The sequence below is a fragment of the Rhinolophus sinicus genome, chromosome 1, assembly GCF_057876585.1.
Source record: "Rhinolophus sinicus isolate RSI-liver-muscle chromosome 1, RSI-T2T, whole genome shotgun sequence".
Classification (NCBI taxonomy): Eukaryota; Metazoa; Chordata; class Mammalia; order Chiroptera; family Rhinolophidae; genus Rhinolophus; species Rhinolophus sinicus.
The window spans coordinates 8,083,232-8,109,480 of NC_142501.1; the positions used below are offsets into that span (position 1 = coordinate 8,083,232).

The 26,249-nt window shown below is 50.6% G+C and overlaps 1 protein-coding gene across 2 annotated transcripts in view; it reads right to left on the reverse strand.

Moving 5' to 3' along the window:
• Window positions 1-26,249, reverse strand: part of SREBF2 (sterol regulatory element binding transcription factor 2) — a 53,505-nt gene that overhangs the window by 8,239 nt on the left and 19,017 nt on the right. Inside the window, exons 2-15 of one of the 2 annotated variants that reach the window (XM_074326462.2) lie at window positions 25,039-25,157; window positions 22,022-22,456; window positions 20,728-20,909; window positions 19,699-19,845; window positions 17,996-18,217; window positions 16,907-17,021; window positions 16,534-16,715; window positions 14,622-14,814; window positions 13,882-14,063; window positions 11,773-12,049; window positions 9,072-9,241; window positions 3,478-3,646; window positions 1,908-2,025; window positions 963-1,072 (exon numbers count right to left, since the gene is read on the reverse strand). In XM_074326462.2, coding sequence (XP_074182563.1) covers window positions 963-1,072; window positions 1,908-2,025; window positions 3,478-3,646; window positions 9,072-9,241; window positions 11,773-12,049; window positions 13,882-14,063; window positions 14,622-14,814; window positions 16,534-16,715; window positions 16,907-17,021; window positions 17,996-18,217; window positions 19,699-19,845; window positions 20,728-20,909; window positions 22,022-22,454 — 2,500 coding nt within the window. In that variant the 5' untranslated portion in view covers window positions 22,455-22,456; window positions 25,039-25,157. The remainder of the gene's footprint in view (window positions 1-962; window positions 1,073-1,907; window positions 2,026-3,477; window positions 3,647-9,071; window positions 9,242-11,772; window positions 12,050-13,881; window positions 14,064-14,621; window positions 14,815-16,533; window positions 16,716-16,906; window positions 17,022-17,995; window positions 18,218-19,698; window positions 19,846-20,727; window positions 20,910-22,021; window positions 22,457-25,038; window positions 25,158-26,249) is intronic. The other variant, XM_019734509.3, reaches the window with a different exon arrangement.

Here is a 26,249-nt window from a genome sequence, read left to right on the forward strand (position 1 = left end):
TTTGAGCAATCTATCCCAAAGAAATTGGCCTAAACTGAGGGAAAACAATTTAACAAAGATGTTCCCTGTGGTATTATTTTTAAGTAAAAAGCTGGGATCAACCTCAACTTCCAACAGCCACGACAAACGGCGTTGCCAGTTTCTGTAGGAATAGGCTCACATTGGAACCTTTTCAATCTTTTCCTCTCGGAGGCTGAGTTTTCTCAGCTGCGATACCAGTGATCTCGAGATGCCAGTGGATGGACGTGTAAAAGGCCTAAGAGCATGTTCTAAACTCTGAAATAAAGGCAGGCCACAAGGTCAGTGGTCATCATGGGGTGCCTGAAGTCTTGGGATCCTTCCCGCCCTAGGGAGAGTGACCAGGACGGAGCTTGACAGCCCCTTTCTCCCAGTAGCCTCAGAAGCCCGAGAGGCAGCACCTGACAGGCCATCATCCTGATGGCAGTTTAGGGACAGAAGCGGAGAAGGTCCTGGTGCCAATTCAGTCAGCGGGTTGCGCTGTCACCCAAGGCCATGGGGAGCCAGAGCAGTACAAAGCCCAGATGAAAGTTCCCTTCATCACAATGTTAGACCACAGGACAACCTTGGGGGTGGGGATGGGGGCCTGTGTGTCTGAAAGCTGAGTCCCCACCAGCCTCCGGTGCCTGGACCACTTGCTGCCCGTTCTGGGCATTTGGGAAGGTTGCTGACCTGCCATGCCAGCCAGGATCTGGGGAAGATATTCACTTGCTCATTACTGCTCATTACTGATTCTAGGAGAATCATTACTTCCTGACCCTAGAGTGCTGCCCAGCAGGGAGTAACTGTGGGTCAGAGCTTTGGGGGAGCTGAAGATACAAACCTCAGATCCAGAGAAGATTCTCAAGTGTGTACTCAACTAGCCCTGGACCCTGGGACAAAGGGGCTGTGAAGGGTGGGGGTAAGCAGCCCGAGGCCTGGGCGCCACCCTGCAAGATGCTTACCGAGCGCTGACTTGAGCACGGAGCTGCTGGAGAAGGGGGGGGTCACAATGCCCACAGAATCCACAAAAGAATTAAGTAACTTCAGGTACTCCAGAGCACTGGAGAATTCACTAGAAAGACAAGAAAGGGCCCCATGTACATTAAAATGTATATAAGGACCACGCTCGTGGCCTGGCGGTTTGGCCTCCCTCCCCGAGACCAAATGGACATTTCTGGCCCCTTCTCCCCCGTCATGCCAGGCATACCCTGAGCTCTGCCCCCATACCAGTCACACTCTGTGGCCTTCCTTCTTCGAATGTTCCTGACACCCTTCCCTCTGCTTGCCAAGAGAGCCCGCTTTGCTCTTTCATTCCTGGCCCCAAAACCTGACTCCTCCCCGTAAGGCCCAATTCAAATGTATCCTCCCAGAAATTCACTGATCTCTGGCACAGAAGTGCCCTCTCCTTGCCACTCAGATGCACTCCATCAGGACTTGGGTCTTTATGAAACTGACTTTGGCACCTGTGTGCCTCTCAGGTCTTACCCGAGAATAAGAATTGCCCAGCACATTCAGTAAAGGTCCGGGACCCCAAGATGTCCAGGCCAGAGCCTTCCGCTGGGCTCTCCATATTCCATTCTTAGTCCCTCAACAGGCCACCCCCCTCCCTACCCCAACAAGCAAATCAAATGCCTGACTTGCGCCAAGAACTGACTCCACTTGCCTAAGAAACGGGTAAAAAGAAAAAAGGTAGGTAAGTGACTCCTACTCAGACTAGGAGAAAAGAGCAGATCTGGGTCGGAGCTCACCCAGGGCTCTGGTGGGGCTGCCAGGTTGGAGGAATACAAAGGATCACTCCATTTTCCGAGACCCTACACTATGGCTTGTTTCTAGAAGCATCGGACCCACAGCTGCCCTTGAACTTCCTGGATAGACAGCCCAAGGCGGGGGCATCCTGGAGACATTACCAGCTCTCTTCTTCCTGGTCTATAGCCTTCTTCTTGGCCTGAGGTTTCACCAAGGACTCCACAGCTAGCTCCAGCAGGTTTTTGCAGAAGGCCTGGTGGACCTGGGCAACGGGGTCAGCTGAAGAAGAGTAAGGCCAGGGGAAGGGTTAAATGGGTCTTACTTATGAGCCCATTTTATCTTTACACAGAAAATAGAGGGTGAGGAGAGGAACCCAAGCTATAGCTACCCCCTCTGCATGGGGATCAAACACCCTTCTCAACCAAAGCCCAGAACTACCTTGGTTAAAGGGTTGGAAGATTCTGGAGGTGGGGGTGGAGGGGGGTGGTGTGTGTGTGTGTGTGTGTGTGTGTGTGTGTGTCTCTCTCTCTCTCTCTCTCTCTCTCTCTCGGCATGGAGTTCAGCACTTCCATTCAAGGCCGGCGGCTATAAGGAGGTGGCCACAAGCCTTGTCGGAAGACAGAAAATGGAAAGGCAGATGGCTCCAAGTCTCAGAGGCTACCTCTTCTCCATGTGGCTCAGGAGGACAGTCAGCTGAGGAGGAAAGGAGGCGGCTGCAGCCTTGACAAGGCAAGGAAGACCCGCTCTTATGTTCCAGAGCCTTGTCTTGGGACTTGTGGCCAGCGACGATGTGGCTGAGCTGATTAACAACGGGTCTTGCAATGCTTGCAACAGCTGACTGTCACCAAGTCCCTACCGGCAGGCCCAAAGCAGTGCTTCACTAGCCCCCCCTCCCCACGCCCTGAGCAGACATGTGGGCCTCAATTTGACAAGGACGAGGAGGCAGGACACTTATGAACACATTCTGGGTGACAAGGCCTAGAACTAGAGCCTGCAAGAGGTGAGATAGCCAGTGACAATCTACGGTGTGGACAAAGCAGACAGTGAAGAGGGGCTGAGAGAATTAGGACGGCTTTTGCTTCCATCCTTACTTTTGGGTGCTGTTCAACATTCTTATATTGAGAAATAGCTATTTTTTAAAAAAGGACAGTGGACCACCCCAAAATGTGTGACACACACCTGTCCCTGGGGAACACGCCTCCCCCTCCCCAGACCCACGGCGTAGCGGGGAGAAGCTTGCCGGGAGCGGAAAGCCACTGGCTGCTCACGTCTGCGTCAACTCATCCAGCCTCTACCTCTCAAGGTCGGGTGAGTCGACTCCAATCACCGTCAAACACCAGGGACGGGAAGCCAGCCTCTCCTCCCGACGCCCGGAGCCCTGTCCCGGCCACCACTCTGAGCACTTGATGAGCGCCTGTCGCCTGTTGTTCCCTAACTGCTCCATCTATGTCTGTCTGCTTTCCAGTGGGACCCGGGCCAGCAACAGCCAACTGCATACATCCTTTGTGTCTCCACAGTGCCCAGAACAAGGGCAAGAATACAGTCTGGTTGACACGAGGAGCACAGGCTTCAAATGTCAAGTGAGCTGCAAACCCAGCTTAGCTGCTGACCGGGCTCACGACCTCCCTGAGCTTTGGGGAAAATAAGACTGATATCCTGTGTTTCCACCCTGCAGTCCTGGTGGCTCTCATGTCTCTCTCCAGTTCCCAATGGCTGCAAAGATGTCCTCACCTGGGTTCCTCTGGGCACAGTACAGACTCTCCTTGGCAGCTGACTTCACTGACCAGCTCCGTTCCATGAAGAACTTCTGGCCCAGGGGGTGGCAGAGCCAGCGCAGCGAGTCAGGGACAGCACTGCGCTCGGGGCCACACAGACTCTGGGCTCTACTGAGGAAGTAGCTCTGTGGAAGGACAAAGACCACGGGTGACATCAGGGTGGCAGAATGCTGGCTGCGGCCACCGTGGGGCCATCAGAAAACACCACCAGGCTGGGGAAAGGAGATCAATGGGAGGGCTGGGACTCACATACCTGGAAGTAAACGCCATCACCGACACTAGGACAAGTGGCCTAGTTTCTGGCCTTCGAAGAAAGGCCAAGAAAGACTTTGAGCAGAGAAGGATGGGAGGGAGAAGCACGAGACACTGGGAGCTCAGGAGCCCACAGGAGGGCGCTGGGCCAGGTCCCTGGACCCTGACTGTCATACTTCCTCCCTGGCCTCTGCCATGAGGGGAGCTGTCTCCTTTTCTGGTTCAGTCTGATGGTTCTGACCTTTACTGGGCTCTAAGTAGCCATCAGCTAATATAACGGCTTCAGAAGAGTTGAATGCCACCGTCAGAAATAGCACTGCCACAGCGGCACTCCAGGGACACCCACCAAGAAGTCTGCCTCTTTTCTTTTTTTTTTTTTAATTTATTTAAATGTGTTTTTCCAGGACCCATCAGCTCCAAGTCAAATAGTTGTTTCAGTCTAGTTGTGGAGGGCACAGCTCACAGTGGCCCATGCGGGGATCGAACTGGCAACCCTGGTGTTATGAACACCGTGCTCTAACCAACTGAGCTAACTGGCTACCCCCCAAGACTGTCTCTTTCCAGGGGAGTCTGGAGAGGGCTGCCGGAATCTGAGATTAAATGACGCAGCCAAATTGCTCTACAGCCTCACTCTAATATTATCATGGCACTTAGGGGGCTGGGGGGGACATTTCGCCGAAATCTCCAATCACGGTCTTTTCCTCCTCTTTGCTGACCGCCATATTCAAAACAGAGTCCTGGACAGCAAATGCGGACCCTCAGCAGAGCACCTGCTGAACCTGAGCTAGAAACTGCAGTGAGGAACCTGAACCTCATCAGGTTGGGGGGGTGGCGGTGGCAATGCCAGGGCTGTTGAAGTCAGAGAACCTTCCAGTAGTTGGAAACTCTCCAACTCTCCCCAACTCTTCCCTGAGAGCACATGCCTGATGGGCTGCTCCAGGGGCAACAGCACCACAGGTCTCTCCAGAGGGACCAAACGGCACCCACCAGCAGAAACAAAGCCTGGGTGGGTAGTATTGAAAGAGAAACCCAGAGAAGCCATTTAGAAAATCATTAAGTTAAAATACATTTTTCAGCTTAATTCTTAAAAAAGAAGAACCTTAGTTATAACACATCTCAGTGGGGTGGCGGGGAGAGCGTAGGAAGAAGCTTGGGTTTTTAGTGGTTTGAATTAATAAAAAATATAAATCCAGAGATAGTCATTTCACAGTACGGCTTCTAGAAGGGAAATTGAGAAAATAACTTCTGTTGCTCTTTTAATTTTCTTGGCACTATCATCCCATGATAATTTTCCTAAATTTTATAGACACCAGAATTCAGAATGTCCGGGAGGCCTAGGAGCCCCCTCCCCTATAACTCATCTGCTAACTGCTGAATTCAGTGGCTGAGGCAGGAGACTCAGAACTGCTCAGATCCTGTACCCCAGGGCCAGTCCCAACCACAGGATGTCCTCCCAGTGGCCTGACTCTATGGTTCTAATTGTGCGCCAAGGCTCCCCAAACTGCCACAGGGAACTCGCAGGGGTGTCAATGGATGTTATATTTTTGAGGTAAATACAGAAATGCTCAACATGACACCATGTAAAGCACTAGATGGAGAGAGTTCATGGTCTCAACACGAGACCTATGACCTTCCTTTGGATGATGTCACATCTTTGTGAAGCTGAGTTTTTGGAAGTTGTAATAAAAAGCAAGTGGTGTGTGAAAATTGCTGTGCAACAAAAAATGTAGATGGTGGTGTCCAATCTGATTTCAAAGTTTGAGAAGGTGTGTGGTGCCAAAAGTAGGTAATTATGGTCGTTAACAATAACACATTTACTAGCTAAATATATTCAACTGAATTCAAAGCTTCCTCGTCATTAGGAAAGTACTGTCTGGGTCGCTTACTCCACCCCTTCCCGTAAAAGGGGCAGCTCCCCTCCTTTCCCCACCCTACTGAAAATGCAATTTGTCAGGACCATTAATGTCCTCATCTTTACACCCTTTGACCCAGCATCACCCACTCCAGAGACTTGACCAGAAGTGGGTCAGACAGCGGGTGAGGGTGCGCCGAGCAGCGCTGTCTGTAATTGCAAGTACTGGAAACAACCGTACGTCCCAGAGCAGGAACTGGCTCAATCAACACTGGTATTTACATGTGTGGTGTACAACGTACCTCTGGAATACAACAAGGTGACAAAGAAAGAGGCCCAGGACTTACTGTTAGGTTGAAAAAGGCAAGTGGCAAAACAAGGTTTCTGGTATGATCACATTGAATAAATCAGAATGCATGTTAGTAAACGCAGGAAGAAAATTCTGAGGAAAGACACGTCAAGCTGTTTACCAATAGTTGGGCATCCCAAATATCTTCGGGGGTGGGGGTAGGGAGTGCGGTCATGAGCAGGGACAATTTTCAAGGGAACCATTTTCCCAATCCTCTGCCACACATACGCCTTCCACAAATGGCCTAGTTCTCTGTAAAGGACAGCTGTGTCTTAGCCATAAGGACAATGGAAACCCCAGTGCGATTTTGGGGATGACGGGATGATCCCAAAATTTACATGGGAAGGTAAAGAGCAAACACTAGTCACCAAAGCCAGAGGACTGACACGTCCAGCTATCATGGTATTAGGAGCCTGGGCCATTGTGGGGGTGCCGTGGGGGTGCGCTGGAACAGACTAGCGCGTCCTGCAGCAGACTCATCACACATGGACACTCGATTTACGAGAAAGGTGCCTCGGTGCAGTGGGGAGAGGACAGTCATTTTAGTAACATTCTGGGGCAGAGACATATCCATATGGGAAAGTACATTTTGCACCCTTACTTCCAACTCATACAAACATCAATTCCAGGGGGATTATGGACCTATGTGTGAAAAGTAAAGAATAAAGCATTCGGCAGATAACATAGGAGAATATCTTCAGGACTTTGAGGTAGGGCAAAGCTTTATTAAACAGGACATAAAATGCCTAACTGTGCAGGAAAAGACACATAATATGGACTTCATGAACATCAAGAACGTGTGCTCATTGATCAACACCATTACGGGAGAGAACAGACAAGCCACAGAGTAAGAGAAGACACGCAAAGCACATGCCCAACAAAGGATTACAGCCGGGTTCTAAAAAACTCCTCAGATCCATAAAAAGAGAGACATCCCAAATGAAAAACAGGTGAAAGACTTGACTAAGAGACTACCCAGAGAGCCAACAAACTATCCCAATGGCCAATGAAAAGGTGCCTGACACTGTCAATTACTTGGGAAATGCAAATGACAAGCACAGTGAGATACCAGCAGAAAGGCTTAAGAAACCAAAATTGACACAATCGTGTTTGGTGAGGACACAGAACACACTGGGGGAGTGGAAGTCGGTACAACCACTTTGGAAAGCTGTGAGGCAGCGTCTACTAAAAGGTGAACCTTTGACCCAGCAACGTCATTCCTAGAAGGACAGCCCTGTGTTCACGGAGAGATGAACAGGGATGGGACATGCACAGCAGCACGACTCGTAACAACCCAAAACAGGAAACAACTCAAAAGTCCACCGACAAGAGTCCAGTCACACAGAAGACTATACAGCAACGAGAACAGACAATCTCTAACTGTACGCAACAACGTAAATGACTCTTGCACGTGCTATCGAGCAGAAGCAGCGAGACACATACAGAGCATACTGTATGACTTACTCTCCTTCTATAAAGCTTTGATAGAGGCGAATCGCTGAGGTGATCAGAATGGTGGTTAATGGGGCTGGTGGGCTTGGGGGGGGGGGGCAGCTTGCTGCCTACACGGGGGGCCCAAGGGAGGCTCCTGGGGGCTGGGTCGTGTTCTGTTTCTTGATCCGTCTGCTGGTTACATAGATGTGTTTGTTCACTTTGTGAAGTCACTGAACTGTATATTTGTGATTCATGTACTTTTCTACATGCACACTGTACTTTAATAAAAAGTTACAGGAACAACAAACAGGCTTAAACTATGGTGACAGAATTCAGAATATTGGTTACCTTTGGGGGGCAGGGAGCAGCATGGAGAAGGCCTGCAGGAGGCTTCTGCGGGTGATGGGAACATTCTACTTCTTGACCTGGTTGGTTGCTACAAGGGTGAGTTCACTTTATAAAAATTCATCAAGTTGTAAATGTGTGCGTTTTTCATATGTACATTGTATTTCAATAAAATTAACGTCTTCAAAAATACTTTCTGGGGGCAGAGAAGTTACAAGTGTGACATCGGCCCAGAGCACTAGGACAAACCAACAGACTAGGGAAGCCGACTGGCCAACGCGTCCTGCTCTCAGTCTAGATTTGCCTTGCCCCAAACGCTCCCTTGACTCCCCCTGGGTCTGGGGCCCAGTGTGCTCTCGTGGCAGCCTGATCAGCCCACACCCCACACCACCCTTGTCTGGATTCCCTGCCAGACTGCACGCTCCCCGAGGACATGACAAATGTCCCACTCTCTGCAGCATTTCACTCCGAGAAGTGCCTGGCCCAGAGCAGGGACTCAGTAATGTTTGCTGAACAAACATCTCATCCAGGGTCACGGAAACAGGACAGAGACTCAGAAAGTACACTGGGCTTTTCCACACCCTTTGTCACTTAGATATCGTGACACGCTTCAGGAAACATCAGTGCCACCATAGGGGACGTTCCCGTTCACTCCCAGCTCATCAGTGCCATATGGAAACAAAACGGAGATGGGATCATTCTGTTTTGGACACAGCTGATGTATTCAGCAGCCTACCCGAGTGAGCACAGAACAAAAAGGCATTTCTGCTGGAGAGAAAGCCTGAGGTCAGCAGACGCTGTGAACTAGTTGGTAACAAGCCTGTGAAATATCCAATTGTGAATTCCCAAGGCTGGCTCTATCGGAGGCGGCTGATAACCACAGTTCCCACCCCAGGTCTGACCTGGGCTCCCTGCGGACGTGCACTGGCTTCCATTTCTGGATCCACAGTGCCGTGATCAACACCAGGAACCCAATAAATACCTTCTGAGAGAATAAAAGAACCAAGAGACACAACCAGAAGATTCCAAGAATTTTTATGACCACTTGAAGAGCAGAAAAGTCCATATGAATCCCCAAAATGGGTCACTGTATCACTGAAACAATCTTCTCACCTCAGGGCGCCAACCCTGCTTATGCGGGAAAGGGCTGGCCCTGAGAGGGGAATTGCGGTATTTTGTTCTCTGCTGTAAGTACTGGTGGAATGACCCACTGAATGAATGTCTGCCCATCCGGGCGCTCAGCACCCACAGGCAGGGCCCACATCTATCTTAGCTCCTGAAGACGCTGAGCACAGTCTCACAGACTAAAGGTACTCACCGCCAGGAAGCCCAGCTTGCCTCCACACCGGGTCTTGAGCCCCATGGCGGCGGTCAGGTGGATTTCCACCAGCGTGCTCGGTGGGATTTTCTCCTCTGCACATTCAGCCAGGTTCACAGCGCACAAGGCCATGTGGACATCTGAGCAGGCGGATCCCGCAGGGAGCTTCCCTATGGCGGCAGAAACAGAAACCAATGCTGACAGATCCCCCAAACCAAGCCTTTTCCTGCTTTCTCTAGCAGTCAGAGCGACAGCAGAGCCAGAGGAGAAAGTTCGTGAACTCTGTGATCAGACAGTCCTGGGTGGAGTGCTGAGCTCTGCAACTTAGTAGCTGTATGTTTCTCTCCACCTCACGGGGGACAAGAGAAAATATACATTATGGCACAGGGCTCTGTGTAAGTGGCAGCAGCTATGCTGCAGGTCCTTGGAGAGGACTCAGGGTATCTGCGGTAACATTTTCCAAAACAGTGTCAATGGCACAGCCATGTTCTGCTAATACAGTCCTGTGTCTCCAAACATTGCAAGAGATGTAATGAAAACATGTGAAATCACTGATTTAAATTTATTTTCATATAAACTGACTCCACAGTATATAACCACGTACCCCTCTGAGGAGCAAGTAACACAAAACTGAACGCTGCTACTCAGACACATCTTAGATTAGTAGCTGGATGGCCAGGCCAGGCTTACATACCCTCCCGTGTGAGGGCTGCACAGCCCATCTACAGTGATCCTGAAGGCAGGGGCTGAAGTGACCTTGCACAGGCACAAGGGTCCATCAAGTCTCTGAGGCCTTCACACTGTCATTTGCTTTGGTCCTCATCTCAGGGGCGGGCTGGTGGCCAGGGCAAGCAGTCTCCTCCCTTGGCTGAGGGGGAAGTGAGCCTCAGGGTAGGCCCAGGTCAAAGGTCCAGACGGTGGCCATGCCAGGCCTGCCGACCTCACCCAGCCCTGCATTCTTCCCACTGGGTCCCTGCCTCCCTGGTGTTTTTATCAGAGTAGAGACCTCAGCCCCATACGGCATTCTGCACAGGCGTCAGGTGTCGGTCTCTCCCAGGAGGTACCACCGAGCTCTCCTTTGGGGGAGGGAGGGCAGAGGGCAGTGTGGGAACCATATTTAGCCACCTCTGTCCCTTGGTCAGTGTCTTGTACAGGGCCTGGCCCACACAGTGCTCTGTGAATGTGGAACGAATGAGTGATATGAACTATCCCAGTTGGAATTCTCCAGAATGGGAATGCTAGGACACAGCCTCCTGATCAGAGACCTGGGATGGAGCCCAAGGGCACACCGAGGGGGCAGAGAAGAGCACAGCTGGGAAAATGTGCAGAGAAGGACACTCTGCCAGATCTCTGCCATGACCCCATGTGTTAAACGCCACAGCAGGCCTCACTGTCTCGTCTCCCCCTCCCCGTCCTCCCCTGGGGCCTGGCACCTCGGCAGAAGCTCCCTTGGCGCCCAGCGCATTTCCATCTACACATCCCACTGTTGCTTTCTGACCCTTCTCGAACCCTCTCTGACTTTGCTCCTCTGGCACAAAGCCTCTCAGCTTTTCCAAACCTATCTGACGGTCCCTTCTCCAACAGCATGCACCTGACTCCCTGTCCCCGGCCGTCCCTTTCCACGCGCGTGTTCTTCCAGCTGCCCGAGTGGCCCCTTTCACCACAAGCCCTCTCATCAGCTCCCGAGGTTCTCATTCTCGCCGGGAGGAAGATCCGGCTCGCTTTCCCAGTTTCCAGCACGTCCACCGCCCTCTGAATACTCCCCTCACCTCTTCCCGGGAAAACTCTTCCTCCTATTTTCCTCACCTCTGTTGGAGGCAACACTGTTTTCACCCAATTCTCAAGAAACCAGGGCACCATCCTAGCCACTCCTTTCCTGAACCTTCACATCCAGTGAGTCCCCACGTACTGTCAACCCCACCCCTTTCTCCCTGTCCCCTTGGCTTTAGCTCCCGTGTGGCCTCGCGGACACTAGCTGTAATCCCCTCCATCCATCCTCTCTGCCACCAGAGGGAATCTTCTCAACCCCAGCAGCACAAATCTGATGACGCCATCATGTTCCTCATGCCCATCCCTGCCCTGGCTCCCGTCACCCTTCCCTTGCATAGCTCACTGTGTGACCACGTCCTGAGAAATTATTCTCAGAGCCACCCCAGGTGGGGCTCCTCCTCGGGGACACCCCTGCCTGGCAAGGCACATCCCCTTCTGCAGAGCTGGTGAACGCTATGCATCCTCCTTGCAAGGCCAAGACTTTCCAGACAGCCTTTCCCGGAACCGTCCCCAACAAGTACCCATCCTGTGGAGGCCCCACACACTGACTGTGGGTCACTGCAGACCTGCTGCCTTGCTATCAGAGCAGGAGTTCGCCAAATGAAATAAACGATCACATTTCATTGAATCTAAGATGCCATCAACATTAAGTTGCACGATTAATTTAAGTACCACTAAGGAAAAAACACTGTCGACGCAACCAGGACACACCATAGCATAGAGGACACAGCCCACGTGTAGAGGTGTCAACGTGAGACAGTATGTGTGTCTTACACTGATGAACTCCAGCAACAAGCCATCCTTCCAGCTATGGATGTGGGAGGTCTAACGGCTCGGAAAGACCAGCGAGCCAGGGTCTTCAGCTGAGGCGGAGAACTGGCAAACCCAGACCGGGTGGAGAGGTGCAGCCAGGTATCCGTGGCACCCTCACCTGTGATGTGCAGCTGGTGCAGCCTGTGATAGGCCAGGGCTGCGTCCCGGGCGCTGGCCTTAGCTTCGTCCTCAAAGCCTGCCGCGGTGGCCGGGGTGGCCCGCCGGCGCTGGAAGACCTTCTTGAGCAGCCAGCGGACCAGGCGCAGCTTCTGCAGGCTGTAGCGGATCACGTTCCAGGAGAGGCTGCAGGCCAGGTCCAGGCGGGAGGTGGGCAGCGCCCGGCCCAACACCGACAAGCAGGTTTGCAGGTTGGCAGCGGCAGCCGCAAAGTCCCCCTAGAGAGCGGGAGCAGGTGTAATGTGCACTGGCCTGATGGTGGGCTTTTTGTGTGTGTTAATAAAAATGTTTACTCTCCCTCCATTCTCCAGATTACCAGAGTAACACATGCTCATTGGAGAAAATCTGGGAAAATTCAGAAAGCTCCGAAAAAAGAGAAATCGCTTATAATCTTATACCCTAGAAAGAATGACTGCTGACATTCTGATGTACTTCCTCTCAGCCTTTCCACTAAATTGGGGTTGTACTGTGTTCTACCTTCAAGGCAATACTCTCCAGAGTTTCCCACAGTACATAGCGTTCATACAGTAGATGAGCACATGAATTTAGACAACGAACTATGTGACGTTTTAGGTCCTCAAAGTGTGGTCCCTGGAGACCAGTGACATCTGCCCCTGGGAAGGTCTGTGCAGAATCTACAGCCCTGCAGCGGAGCCCGTTCTCTCTGTTTCATTACTGAGAAACAAGTCAACTCTCCTCTCCTTTCCCACATCACCGTGGGGAGGAGACCTGTACTTGCCTTCCTGCATCATTACAAGGGGACAACGGATGACAACGCTCTTACAATGACAATCTCTAAGGTGGTGGTGTCTTTCCAGACAGGAGAAGCAGCCGTACTTTCAGAATTTGAAGGAGGCGGCCTTTCCTTGTGCCCGTGGCTCCTCATTCCCCCCTTCCCCATGAAGGCTGGCTGGTCCCAAGACTCAGGCTTTGGCCATCGCCTCTTCTGACTCACCAATCCAACTATCCCGGGGCACCCTCTAACACAGCTGGTCCCGACCCGCCTCATCCCAGGGCCGGCCTCCTGCGCTTCTCACCATCTCCCTGCACTTCCAGACACCATGGCTTCTGACAGAGCCCACCTCATCTTCCACGCCCCCATCTTTGAGTCAACGTCTCTGTCACTTTCTTTCCATTTTAAAGCTCTAATCTTTCCTGAATTCCTGCCTGTCCTCTCAATTCCATGTCCTTGCCACCTCCCCCTGGCCTATTCTAAGCGTCCCCTATTGGCTCCCATGCATTTTGTGTCTCCCTCCTCCCACCCATCCTTTACACAGCCACCGGAAAGACATTCTAAACACAGACTGGAACCTGCATCAACATTCCAGCAGCCACAGCCCTGGGCACGGCGGACACACCCAGGCTGCTCAATCAGATTCCCTCTGTGGGCACTGCAGTTTCAGGAGGGGACAGCAGGCCCCCGCTTTTCTGCTCAGGGGGTTCTGGTTCTTGTTCCTCCCAAGACGCTTCCTTCAGTGCTGTGAGTTATCCCAGAATCCTTCCTATAAACTCTCTTTTGTTGATTTCAAAAGAAAGCTTTCAGCTCATTTTCCTACTCAAAAACCTTTCTGGTTCTCTACAGAATTGGGAAAAAGCCTCAAATGAGTTCCTAGTGAAAGACGTCTCCAGTGTGGGTCCTAGCTACACTACCAGCCTTCGTTCTCCTCTCCTCGCATTTCCTGCACTCCAGACACACCCATCTACTCGCTGGGCCCCCAACGTCCCGTCTCTCCACGCCTTCTTCTCCGCTGCAGATCTTTCCTGCTCTTGTCTGCCCTGCTCAAGCCCGGGTCCCCTCAGCCAGGACGCCTCTTCTGCCCCCAGCTCCCACAGCACTTTATGCTTCCTGTCATCTTGTGTCCATGGAATTATTTACCCACAGGTGCCTGTTAGGGGCAGGGTCCCTGCCTCCTTTCGCCTAACACAGGCCCTAACACAGGACTTTATTCAGTGCGGTATTCAACACTGAATACTTGAGTTATCAGCTGAATATGCTGAGTTATCAGCTGAGCTTGGGGGAAGATGGGGGAAAGTGGACGGCAGAACTCACCCTGGAGAGGTCCAGGTCTGCCTGCTTCCGGTGCCTCCAGAAGGTGACGGAGGAGCGTGAATGTGGCTGGATCACTGGCTCCCCGTGGACCAGCAGCTTCACAAAGACGCTCAGGACAATCACACCATTCACCAGCCACAAAAGGAGCGTTGGCATCATCCAGTCAAACCAGCCCCCGGAACCTAAAGAGCAGCGTCTCAGTTGACCCATGAGGAGGGGGCCCCCTGGAGCAGCCCCGGGGACTGCAGGGCACCTGACCAACCCCCAGCATTGTGAAGGAAAAGAGCTTTCTACCTCATTTTCAGAAGAAAGGGCGGATAACAAGACTGCTTCACGACTAACGATGTCTAAGTACTTGGGATAGAAATAATCCACACGGGAGAATTTGGGACAGTTCCAGAGCCTCAACAGAAACCCTGGAGCCCTTGTCATTAGGGAGCCGAGTGCCACAGAAACTCCTGCTAGCCAAGGGGCTTAGGCCACTGCTTTCACGACTGAGGCAAAACCACCACATCCTCCTTCAAATAGGTAACTCCCCACCCCGTTCCCATCCCCAGGGAGTGACAGGATGGGTTCCTGATTTGTTTTGCTCTTTCTGACTGAACTCGGGTTTGCTGTTACTTCCAAAACGTGAGTTATGCCAGCTCCTCTCAGAAGCCAGTAGGTGCGGGCCCACTACCAAAGCCCTTTGGGACCTGCTGGACGAGCTGAGCAGTTTGCACCCAGGGCCCTCCACCCACCTGACTCAAGTGACAGTATGCTGCGTCCCGAGCCTGAGTATGGGTGCTGGTCAGAGTCGTGGGCCCCTCCCCACTGCAGCAGGGCAGTCAGGGGGTTAAAGGAGAGGCACAGGAAGGTGAGGAAACACAGCAGGATTCGCGAGCGGTCCACCATCCCCAGCGCTATGGGAGGAGAGTCCGGTTCATCTTTGACCTTCAAAAAAGGGCCAGAGGTTAGAATGAATGATACTGCATGGATTTTTATTGCATTTTACTTTTCTATACCGGGGGTGCCAAAAAAATATATACAAGTGGACACTTTGGTCAATGTTGCTCAAGCAGTAGTTCGCCGTCATCAGAAGTGTTTTTGAGCACCTCTTGTCATTGCAGAAGTCAAACGTGACTTGTGTTCATCTTTTGTTATCAGTATATACTGAGTATTTAAGTTTTTCCCTTTCTTAAAATGTGTATACATTTTTTTTGGGCACCCTCTGTATATATCAGAATCAGTTTGTGAGACTAAATTCAAGACCATTAAGTCAGACAGGAGTAAAGCCAGGAGGGAACTAAGAAGTCCCTAATTGTCCAACTGCGGCTCAAACACCGGAGCACTCACCCTCTGGCCACCCAGGCAAAGAACATGTTCTAAAGACCAAAGGGAAATGAGTTGTGCTTTTAAAATAGCGCTCCATCACAAGACAGCACCCCGCACGATTCTGTTTCTGTGTAAGTCCACAACAGGCGAAACTAACCTAAGTGACAGAAGGCGGAGCAGTAGTTGTCTGAGGCTGGGGGGTGGGGGGGGTGAACCTACAAAGGTGTACCAAGGAGCTTGGTGGGTGACAGAAATATTCTATCTGATTATGGTGTTAGTTACTAAGTGTACGGATGATAATACAGAATATCACCGTAAAATAAGTATACTTTATTGCACACAAATTACACCTCAGTAGTGTTGATTGAAGACCATACTTTAGTGTGGATCTACGCATAGGAGCTTGCCTGTTCTAAAACTATGATGTGGCCTTTTTTCCTGCCCATTTTACAGAGGGAGGACTGGAGGAAGAGGCCTTGCCCACCCGGGGAGCCCACAGAGAGGGAGGGAGGAAAGCTGGAGCTGGAACTCTCCTGACTCCCAAAGTGTACACATCATGCCACTCCTTTGCAATATTTAAAAACCATTTGAGAATTTCTTCTGATGTTCACATACCTAGCTAATTCAATGTATACGTCGCATGGCCTTTTGTTATCAAACAAACGTATTTATAAAATATTTCAAAAACAGAGCTTCCTTAGTAAAATTAAGTACACATACGATGACCAGTGTGATCAAAAACGTACACTGGAAGGGAAATCTGGGCTTTCCGAGTCAGAAAGCGCCAGTGTCCAAATACAGTACAGACAGACCCAGTGGTCTCCGCAGGCTCCCCATCTTCTTTTAAACAACTGCCAGGGGCTTTCTTAGTCTATCAAAGGCCCTTGGCTGGAACGTTATTTGCAGATTGCAAATTGTAATCATCTCTGGAAGAGGACCCAGAGGCAGCCCTGTCCTAAATCAACGGATGAACCTCACAAAGTGGTCTTGCCAGGCCCATTACGGGCGAGGGAAGTAATGAGGTGCCTCCAGCAATGCCTAGCACCCCACCGCAGCTCTGGATTTGGCCCTCATTCCTCTCTGAAGGGCCCTTTCAACAGAGACCAGTTAAACAGGACTACATTGAACCAGTTATACTAACTCTTTGGAGGGAAAATAATAAGGGCTGTTTCCCGCCCCCAGAGTCAGTTTTTCTCTTTATTCTCCAGGGCCTGGCTAATTTCACACAATTCCCATTCCTTTCCAGTCCAGGACCTTTGCACACTGGGCAGCCTCCCCACTATCAACTTAGAGGAGATGGGAGAGATCCCGGGGTTAGGGGATTTCGAAAGCTTATACCTTTGCCTCATCCAACAGAGGGCTTCCGGGCTCAGAGTCGATGGAGTAGGGAGAGAAGCCGGCCTGGGACCCCGAGTCAGAGGCCGGAGGGGACATCAGAAGGACATTCTGATTAAAGTCATCCATCTTTAGGTCCACGTCATTGTCCACCAGGCTGCCTAGGTCGATGCCCTTCAGGAGTTCTGCAAAGAAAACCCCACCTGGCAAATGGCCCGTTTTTACAGAGCCCCACCTGGGCCCAGGTGGGGCAAGAGGCGACGGCCCCTGTACCTGCTCCACCGCTGGAGGCACCTCATATGCATCTGTGGGCCCCCCCAGTGCCCAGCACAGGACTTCTCCTGTAACCAGGAGGTCTGACAATGAGAACACTCACTGTTTTTCTGACTTGCCAGCTTCAGCACCATGTTCTCCTGGCGCAGTTTGTGATTGACCTGCTGTAAGTATTTGATGTAGTCAATGGCCTTTCTCAGGACGCCAGACTTGTGCATCTGGGAAGGAAGATGGGTGGAAACACAGTGGCATCAGTGCAGGCGGCACCGTGAGGAGAGCAGAGGCCTAGAGCTCTTGAGGGGAGAGCCTGGCTCTGGAATAGGAGGGGCCGGGTCCAGATGCTGGCTCCTCCCACTGATGAGCTGTGCTACCAGGACAGGTGGCTTGCTATCTCTGAACCTCACTTTCCTCCTCCTTCGAATTGGGATAATGATGATTATATAAATTATAGGCTTGCGGTGAGGGCTAAATAAGGTGATACATGTAAAGAGTTTAGCTCCTTGCCTGGCACATAGTGACACTTGATAAATAAATTTAGTTATTACGACTACTTCCTATAATAATCCTAGCACCAAACAGACTTTAAGAAAAACAAATGACAAAAAAACAGAGCACTGTTGGATGGTAAAGGTATATTAGTACCTTTCAGATCTGTTGGCATCAAGGGAAGTAGAGTTTTCTTTCAAAATAGAGGTGAGACAAAAGAGAATAGGTGAAAAAAAAAATTATGCGCCAGAAGACATATTCACTGAAATACCAGAAATTGATGAAAAATCAATTTCCTCTATTTGCTGTTAATCAAAGACCCAATCTCCAGTTTCTCTCTTCCCTAACAGGTAGAAATATTGCTAGCTGCCCTGAACACAATTAAACATGCCAGCAATGCTATCGGCTGACTCCAGGGTACACACAGTTGTGTGTCTGGCCCCCAGGGAGTGGCAGGGGTTCCTCTGCCTGTGACTTGGGTTCGTGATCCCTGCAGACAGGGGTCAAAGGTCCAGGCAGGCCACTGTCTAACCAACCTCCAAAAGTCCCCTTCTGTGGGTTAATATTTTGTAATCTTGAAAAACCCCAACATGCTTTAAATAAGAAAGCACCTCTAACTCCAGCCTGGAGATTCCTAAATTCCGGAGGCAAAGACAAGTAGAGGGGAGATGGTAGGGCATGAAACACCATTTTGCTTGGCACCTACCTTGGCATCTGTCCCCATGACCAGGTCCTTCAACTCGATGATTTTGTCATTAATGGAGGAGCGATATCGCTTCTCAATGATGTTGTGTGTCGTCCGTCTTTCTCCTTCTTTGGGGGGCTCGAGCTGCTTGACTCCCCCAGGTACCTGCTTAATGGGCACTTTCTCTTGCCCCATCATCACAGGCATTGTGGTCAGAATGGTCCCACTGCTGCCCACGAGGGTCTACAACAGGCACAGACACAGGGCACAATCACCCTGTGGTTCGCCTAGTAAGGTGACCTCACAAAACAAACTTGTGGCCTTGGCCATGTGGCATCAGCTGGCAATGCTCTGCGTGGTCTGAGACCCTTTCTGGATTAAGTCAGGCCCCCAAGAGCCTGAGGAACCACAGTACCTCAGTTACTATGTCCCTTTCAGAATCACTGTCCACAAATCGTAGTTCAATAGGGTTAATGTGGGAAAATGTGTCTTCACCTTCGATCTAGGAGTCCAGAAACAAGTCATACAATCTCTGCTTTGCTGTCAAACCATGATCCACCTCTGAGCCCGCATACAGCTCAACACAACCCTCTGGCCCCAGGGAAAACTTTTTCCTAGTGTATGACACAGTTCCCCTCTCACATGACAAGTAAGCAACTTACTGCATTTCCTTAACAATTTGGCCACCAAAAAGCTCAAGGGCAGAAATGACAATCTCATCAGAGCCATTTGATTAAATAAATAGGCCAACCACAGAGATTTCCCCCATTTCCCCCCTCAAATCTACTTTCCCCTCTGTTTCTATTTTTACTATTTAATTTTGTTCAATAAATGGCCTCAAATATCCAAATGACCAACGAACAAATAAAAAGCTGTTCAATTTCATTAGTTATCAAGAAATCATTCATACATAATAAAATCCACACATTTTAAGTATACAGCTTGATGAATTTTCACATGTGTACACACGTAAGTAACTAAGGTAACCCAGACCGAGACACAGAGCGAAACCTACCCCCTTAGAAAGTTCTCTCGTGCCTCTTCCCAGTAACGCCTGCCCTTCCCCCTCTTGTAATCTGCTCCGACGCCTATCACTAGAGCTTAGTTTTGCTCTTCTTGAACTTCATACAAATGGAATCTTCAGCATGAACTTTCCTGACAGGCATCTTTTGCTCAACATATTATACTATTTCTGAGGTTCATTCATGTAGTTGTATCAATAGTTCCTTTTGGATGGACATTTGGGTGGTTTCCAGTTTGGGCTTTTATAAATCAAGCTTGTTTTCAAATTTTCATCACCTTTCACTCTGTCAGACTCTCTTGCCACAAGATACTAAAGTGGCTGAAACCCTACAACTGAGGGTTGGGTGCCTTCCAAGTCCCTCACCTTGGAGCCCCTCCCTGCCTCATGGGTCTAGGACCCTTCAGAAACCAAACCTCCATCAGCAGGGACATAGAGGCAGCCGGTCCTGTGTAGAGCTGTCGCCCAGGAACGGGGACGCCTCTGCTGTTCCCCTCCCACTCCCGACCCTGGTATTCCCATACAACACGCACTGGTGCAACGTCTCCAGGGGAAAAGAAACTAAGGGGGTGATATCTGCAATTCGACTGATACATTCCATAAAGCTTCTGCACCCACTCAGCATGCAGACGCTTGTTAACACATCTGGGGCCTAACACCTCCCAGAAAGGAGGCGGGGGGCCGGAGGGAAGGTGGCTCTTACTGGTACTTGCAGGGCAGCTGTCTGGAGAGGGGCAGTGAGGGCGGTGAGGGCCGGGTTCTGGACTGTGGCCATGACAGGGCTGCCATCTGTCTTCAGTGTGGTCAAAACAAGGGAATCTGTCTTGATGATCTGAGGCTGCACCAGGACCTGGACAGGCAAGGAAGAAAAGGAAAAGGAAGGTAGCATTATTTTTCTATTTTGCATTAGCTTCTTACTGCATAGGCTCTTGAGGAAAGAAAGAGAAAATAAAATTTCCATGAACCTGAGACTACAGCTTGATGACTGGGTTGAGGGGGAGAAAGAAGAGTAGAGGTAAAGAGGGTCCGGAGTTTTAAGGCTGAAAGACTTCGAGAAGAGCAGTGCCCGTGGCCTAGCAGGGCAAGAGCAGGCCTGGCGTAGGGTGGATGATGACAAGGAGAGAGGTCTGATTTTGGACAAACTCAGCAAAGCTAGGAACCTGGCTGAGAAGCAAAAATGATAAACCGACATTTGTTTAAACTTTTATTTATTTAAGTGTGTTTTTGTAGGACCCATCAGCTCCAAGTCCAGCAGTTGTTTCAATCTAGTTGTGGAGGGCGCAGCTCACAATGGCCCATGTGGGGATCGAACCGGTGACCTTGTTAAGAGCACCGTGTACTAACCAACTGAGCTAACTGGCCGCCCAAGATTTTTTTTTTTTAAGATAAATTACTTTGTTAGTAAGAACGTGCAGTCCACTATGATACGTGACTTAAAAACATGTTGGCACCTTTCTTTCCAGCGCTAAACCCATTATCTGCATACATGAGTCAATCACTACACCGGCGTTTACTGAGTCTTTGGGAGACCAGTGTGCAGCCTCAGATGGGATCTCAGCCAGGTCTCTATACCGAGCTCACTGGTGCCTTGCAGGGACCAGGCACCAATAACCCCCAACAAGCTGCTCCCTTATACTCTGATGGTCTTTCTTAGGAAGTAGACCACATCTTCAGCTGAAGAGCAGCCAACAGCCCCAAGCGGTGCCTCCCCGCACCCTCGCTGGCCACCTACCGGGACCTGCTGCACCTGGGGCGCAGTGACCGTCTGCACCGTGGCTGGGGCGAGCGTCTGCAGGGTGCCATTGGCCGTCTGTGTCAGCACCCGCTGGGCCTGCACTGTCTGCACCTGCTGCTGGATGGTGACTGGCTGCACCTGGGAGGATGTCACTAGGCTTTGGACTTGAGGCTGAAGGACTTGGGAGAAGAGGAGAAAAAAGTCACACGGACGAGGAACGCACTCACTGTCGCTGCAGCAATAACCCACAATGGAATGCCTCATAATGGTCCCGAGTCCCCAGCTGCTGCTGAAGAAGACACGCACAGCTGTTTACAAGCTGGTCTAGATAACAAGAACATCCCAGAAGGGCTGCATCAATTTCTGAGGGAACGAGCACACATTGTTTTATTACTCTGGAAGCTGGGGTGGAGGTGAGGGAAGCTCCTCAGAACCACGACTGCGCCCCGCAAGGGAGTTAACAGATGTTGAAAACCAGCAACTCCCGGGGCTTCATTTCCTCCTATGAAACAAACGGAAAGTGTACTTTGGGGTGACTGTCTCAGCTTTCTGCCTTGATGCTTCCCCCAGCCACGGGACCCTGGGAACCCCCTCCAGAACTGTCAGAGCAGTTCTAATCCCACCCAGGGCTCCGCATAGGGCAAGAGGGCAATCTAGTGAAAAGGCGCTGGGCCACCGCTTGCTATGGGAAGTCATTCAGTCACTCAACACACGACCAGCTCACTAGGAGGGCTGCTACTCGGAGACCTAGCACTTATACTAAAACTTGTATTTCCTCTCCGTAGTGGATGCTCAGGAGGTGTTTGCTGGATGAATGGTTCTCAGCTGACAGGAGCCGAAAGCTGGCTGTTGCCTGGGTGAGTTTCAAGACTAATTTTACTCCAGCCTCCACCTCTAGTTACCAAGACAGCCCTCGGTCTACTCTGCTTGTTGGATTTTTTTGACCAAGTGTCCTCCAGGCAGACACAATAGATATTAAGGTATTTGAAGAGGCAGAGTGTGAACTGTAAGACATAAACCAGTTTTGCATCTAAATTTGCAGTCTTACTCTTAAATTCTTTTTTTACTATGTAAATATCAATTTATTGCATTCTCCTGAGGTCCAACTTTGTCACCCTGTTGGTGTCTTACTGCCAGTTACCAAAACCTCATGCAGACAGAACCAAATCGATAGATTCTGTCACTCCCAGAGGACAGAACTGTATACCGCCATCTACCTCGGAAGTATAGGGAAACTGGCCCAGAAACTTCTGAACCAACCCGTCGCTATCATATCTGACTTCTGAGTCACCTTGAAAGCTGGTGGCTGCGTTCTGGTATATCAGAGGCTGCTGGATGATCCTTGTCTGGGGAGCGGTGCTGAATGTCGGGGTGATCATTACGGTCTGCTGCTGCAGCTGAGCTTGAGGCTGGGGCTGGGGGCGGGGCTGAAGGACAGGAGTTGCCCTTGGCGGAGTGAGCACCGTGGTGGGGGAAACCTTGACCTGCAGGGCTGGAGCCTGGGAGGAAGTGGCCGAGGGAGAGAAGGAAGGCAGTGGGACCTGGCTGAAGGACCGCTGCAGTAAGGGGTCCCCGGCTCCGGACCCGCCGCCGCTGCCATTACTGCCGCCGCTGCCATTACTGCTGCTGCCGCCACTAGCACTGCCGCTGGGGAAGGAGCTACACAGCTGCTCTGAGAACAAGTCAGGGAACTCTCCCACTTGATTGCTGACGAACTGCAGCATTTCTGTGAACAAATGAAAAGGAGTCCATTTACTGCCATCCAAAATATCTATTAACTTTCAAATTCGCTCAAGAAACTAAGGCATCAAAAAAATCCCGTGGCCTTCCCGAGACCACAGCAGAAATGGGTCAGGAAACCCTCACCTCCCTCTTCATGGGGAATCACCCAGGCCAAAACGGCCAACCAAGGAACAGCAGGACAGGCCTTGGTCTGTTGAACTCGCCTTCACAGGCAGGCTCTGGGCCTTCTCTCCAAGACGGGCACAGCCCTGGGCACTGCTGGTACCCTTAGGAGCACCCAGGGACAATGACGTTGGTGGCCCCCAAGTCATGATGGAAAATCATCCAGGAAATCCAGAACGGGGAACTAAGCTGGCCAAGGTCACACAGCTCATCCACAGCCAGGTCTCTGTGCCCCAGCTTTGTGCATTCACTGCCAGAAGGTCAGGGAAGAGCAACCTGGGTCCTGGACTCCATGTTTCAGAGGGCCAGCTCTGGCCCTCCACTGGCTGTGTCCCCTCCCTCTGGGCAGAGTCTGTGGGGCCAACGGGATGTGTCCACCTGGAGACCATGCCCCCTGTCTAGATCATGCTCCAAGAACCTGGGACCCTGGAATACCCAGCCCAAAGGGCCCGAGCCTGTTTCTAGGGCCTCCTCCCTTGGTTCACCCCTTAAAGGTTTACCAAAAGCAAACTCAGTCCATGACTAATAACTGACCTCTCATGACCCCTTCCTCCTCAGAGGGCTGCTCCCCATTAGGAGTCTGGAGCCTCAGCTTTGTCCCAGATATTTTCAGATCTACAATTCTCTATGCTGTCCACATCTCCCCTCCTTTCCTTTCCAATACATTCCCAAAAAGCTACCAAACTGTGGGAACCCCCCTCTCCATACCCTCAAGGCCACGGGATGCTCTGATTTGGTACCAAAACAAAAAACAAACAATATCCCCCCCCAAAAAAAAACAACAACACCGTCTCCATTAATCTCCCCAAACCTCCACCCGCAAGTCCCTCCTGGGTCTCTAACAGCGCGCGCGAGCGGGGCAGGGGTGCTGGGCTGTGAAGAGCCTTGTGTTAGGCTGAATGCTACTGGGCCTTCTAGTGTGACCTCCACATAGGACGACCGGAGTGTAGCAGCACTGTAAGTGTCCAGTCGATTCAACCTGTTGGCAAAACAGCATCTCACAAGCGTAAAGCCTGCACGGTGGTATTATTTACCAACACCTCAGCACTGCTCTGTCCCCACTCAGCCTGTCGTGTGAGAGGGAGAAAACGGGCAGACTGCCAGGTACTGTCCCTCGTACCAACCAATTCCAATTCCTTAATACAGGATGAAACTAAGGAATGTCCTCCAACTCAGCACAAAATTTAAACAAAACACAATTCGGTGCGGACACATTCCAAATACAACACAAGATTATAAAAAGCTGTAAGAAAATGATTAAGAGAAACCTAACAATTGGTTGCGCTTTCCAGAATTCCCCTAACACCGGTTCTGGGGAACTGACACAGAGGCCTGAGATATGAGCCAAAAGAACATCTCTCCTGCTGTTTCCTCCACAGGACGCTGAGGAGGGTGGGGGCCAGCGGTCTGGCAGGTGGGCACAGGCTTTGGCACTAAGGGGGAGGGGTCTCAAGGGTACCACCAAACCAGCTGTGTGAACGTGAGCAAGTCACTTCTCTCTACCCCTGGGTTTCCTCACCACAAAGGCTGCCTTAAGGATATTCACTCAGCTTCTTTGTTGTGAGGATTAATAAGATAATCTATGCCAAGTGCTTGGTGAGGGGCAGACCTTTATAAAGGTCCCTGTTGGTGGTGCTTCTAAAGCATCCACTACACAGGCACTTGGCTCCACTTATGTTGACTCCTGAGTGCTCTCCAAAACCTTTTGTGGGGAAAACATAGTGGCGTGGTGAAGTAACCGCAGAGGTCACAAAGCTCAGTTCACACAGCAGGGTTAAGAGTGTGTAGGCAGATGGAATGCGACTATTTAAATGAAAAAAAGATAAATCCTTTTCAACCCACACCTGAAAAGCTCCAGTGGCGCTATCTCCAGCTGGTGGGCACTGGGCTGAGCGGCGTGGCCCGGTGAGACTCAACATAGGCAGGAAGAAGTAACAGGAAGAGGCTCTGAGCCCTTGCTCCAGCAGGATGCACAGGCCTTCCCGCCAACCTGAACGCGGCCCACCCGACTCAGCTTTGCTCTGTAACTCCCAGCTACCCCCACGGGAGCAGCCTAATGTCTCCTTGCTGTTCCCAGCTCTGATGACACAGGCTCTAATTTCCGCAGAGAGCCATGAAACCCAGAAAAGGCAGGCCTGGGAGGAGGCGCAGGTTTTATGGAGCCTTGAAAATGAAGTTCCAGTTTCTGCAAAATGAGCTCCGGCCCCCAGAGATGAGGGCCAGACACCGGCCTCTTTGGAGCTGAGCGCCACCCCCAGGCCTGCAAACAAACCCAAGCTCACCTCACAGGGGTGCTCCTGCTAGGTACCCTCCCCCACACCAAGCCACATTCTAGTTATTAACTGCTTCTTAAACTAAGGGTTAAGTTGCTAATAAAGCAGGCTGGGCCCCAAGAAACGATACCTGGGTTTTGGGCTCTTTAAAAGCAGGTAACCAAAATCAGAGGCTCCAGCTGTCACCTGTGCACTGCAACCAGTCATCCAGAGAGCTCAAGTTCACGTGCACTTTATGGAGCTCGTGACCTGGAAGTAACATAAATCACTTTGCCCTGCTCTCAGTCTAGCGGCATCTACCTGCAAGTAAGGTAACTCGTAATCCGGGCAGATTGATTCTGGTCAGGAAGAAAGAATCTGAAGCCCCAAGTGGGGTAACATTGTCTCCAAAACGCAGTCAGCCAATAGTCCTTTAGCGGGTATTTGTTACCCAGCCCTGTCAGGTGCCAGGAGAACTATTTTACAAAGGTTATTTATTCTTGTATTTTGTATTTGTCATGCACCTTGTGTTAGACAATGTTTAAAAGTATTTTTCTTTTTTAAACCATAAAAGTAACTTATTCACTATAGAAAAATTTAGAACTGAAAACAAATAATAAAAACAAACCATCCAGCAATTCTACCTCCCCGACACCCACTGTCACTGTTTTGATGTGTGTCTATCCAGACTCTTTCCTATCCAGGGCTTGTTCGTACACAAGCAGGCCCATGTGTGCGAATGGTTTTAGGAAAACGGGATCATCACAGTGAAGATGCTATTTTGGACCCTGCTACCTTTGCCTAGTAAAGCCTGAAGAATATTCACTGTCACCCATTATGGATACTGGATATCACATCATCCTTTCTGAGAGTCCCACATTATTGTATTGTACAGTATTGTATGAATTTATTTAATTTTTATTGGAGAACAATGTGTTTTTCCAGGACCCATCAACTCCATGTCAAGTGGTTGTTTTCAATCTAGTTGTGTGTGTGTGTGGGGGGGTGCAGCTCACTCCAAGTCATTATTTTCAATCTAGTTGTGGGGGGAAGAGGAGGTGCAGCTCACTCCAAGTCAAGCTGTTATTTTCAATCTAGTTGTGGAGGGCACAGCTCACTGGTCCATGTGGGAATGGAACCTGCGACCTTGGTGTTATGAGCACTGTGCTCTAACCAGTGAGCCACCAGCCGCCCTGTATTGTATTTATTGTATTGTATTGATGCACTAGAATTTAACGATTTAGTGATGATGGATGGGTGTTTTCAATTTCTCAGCATTATTAACAATGTTTACAAAAAATCTTTTCCCACTTACTTATCTGATTATTTCCTTAGGATAAATTTCTAGCAGGTAGATGGCTG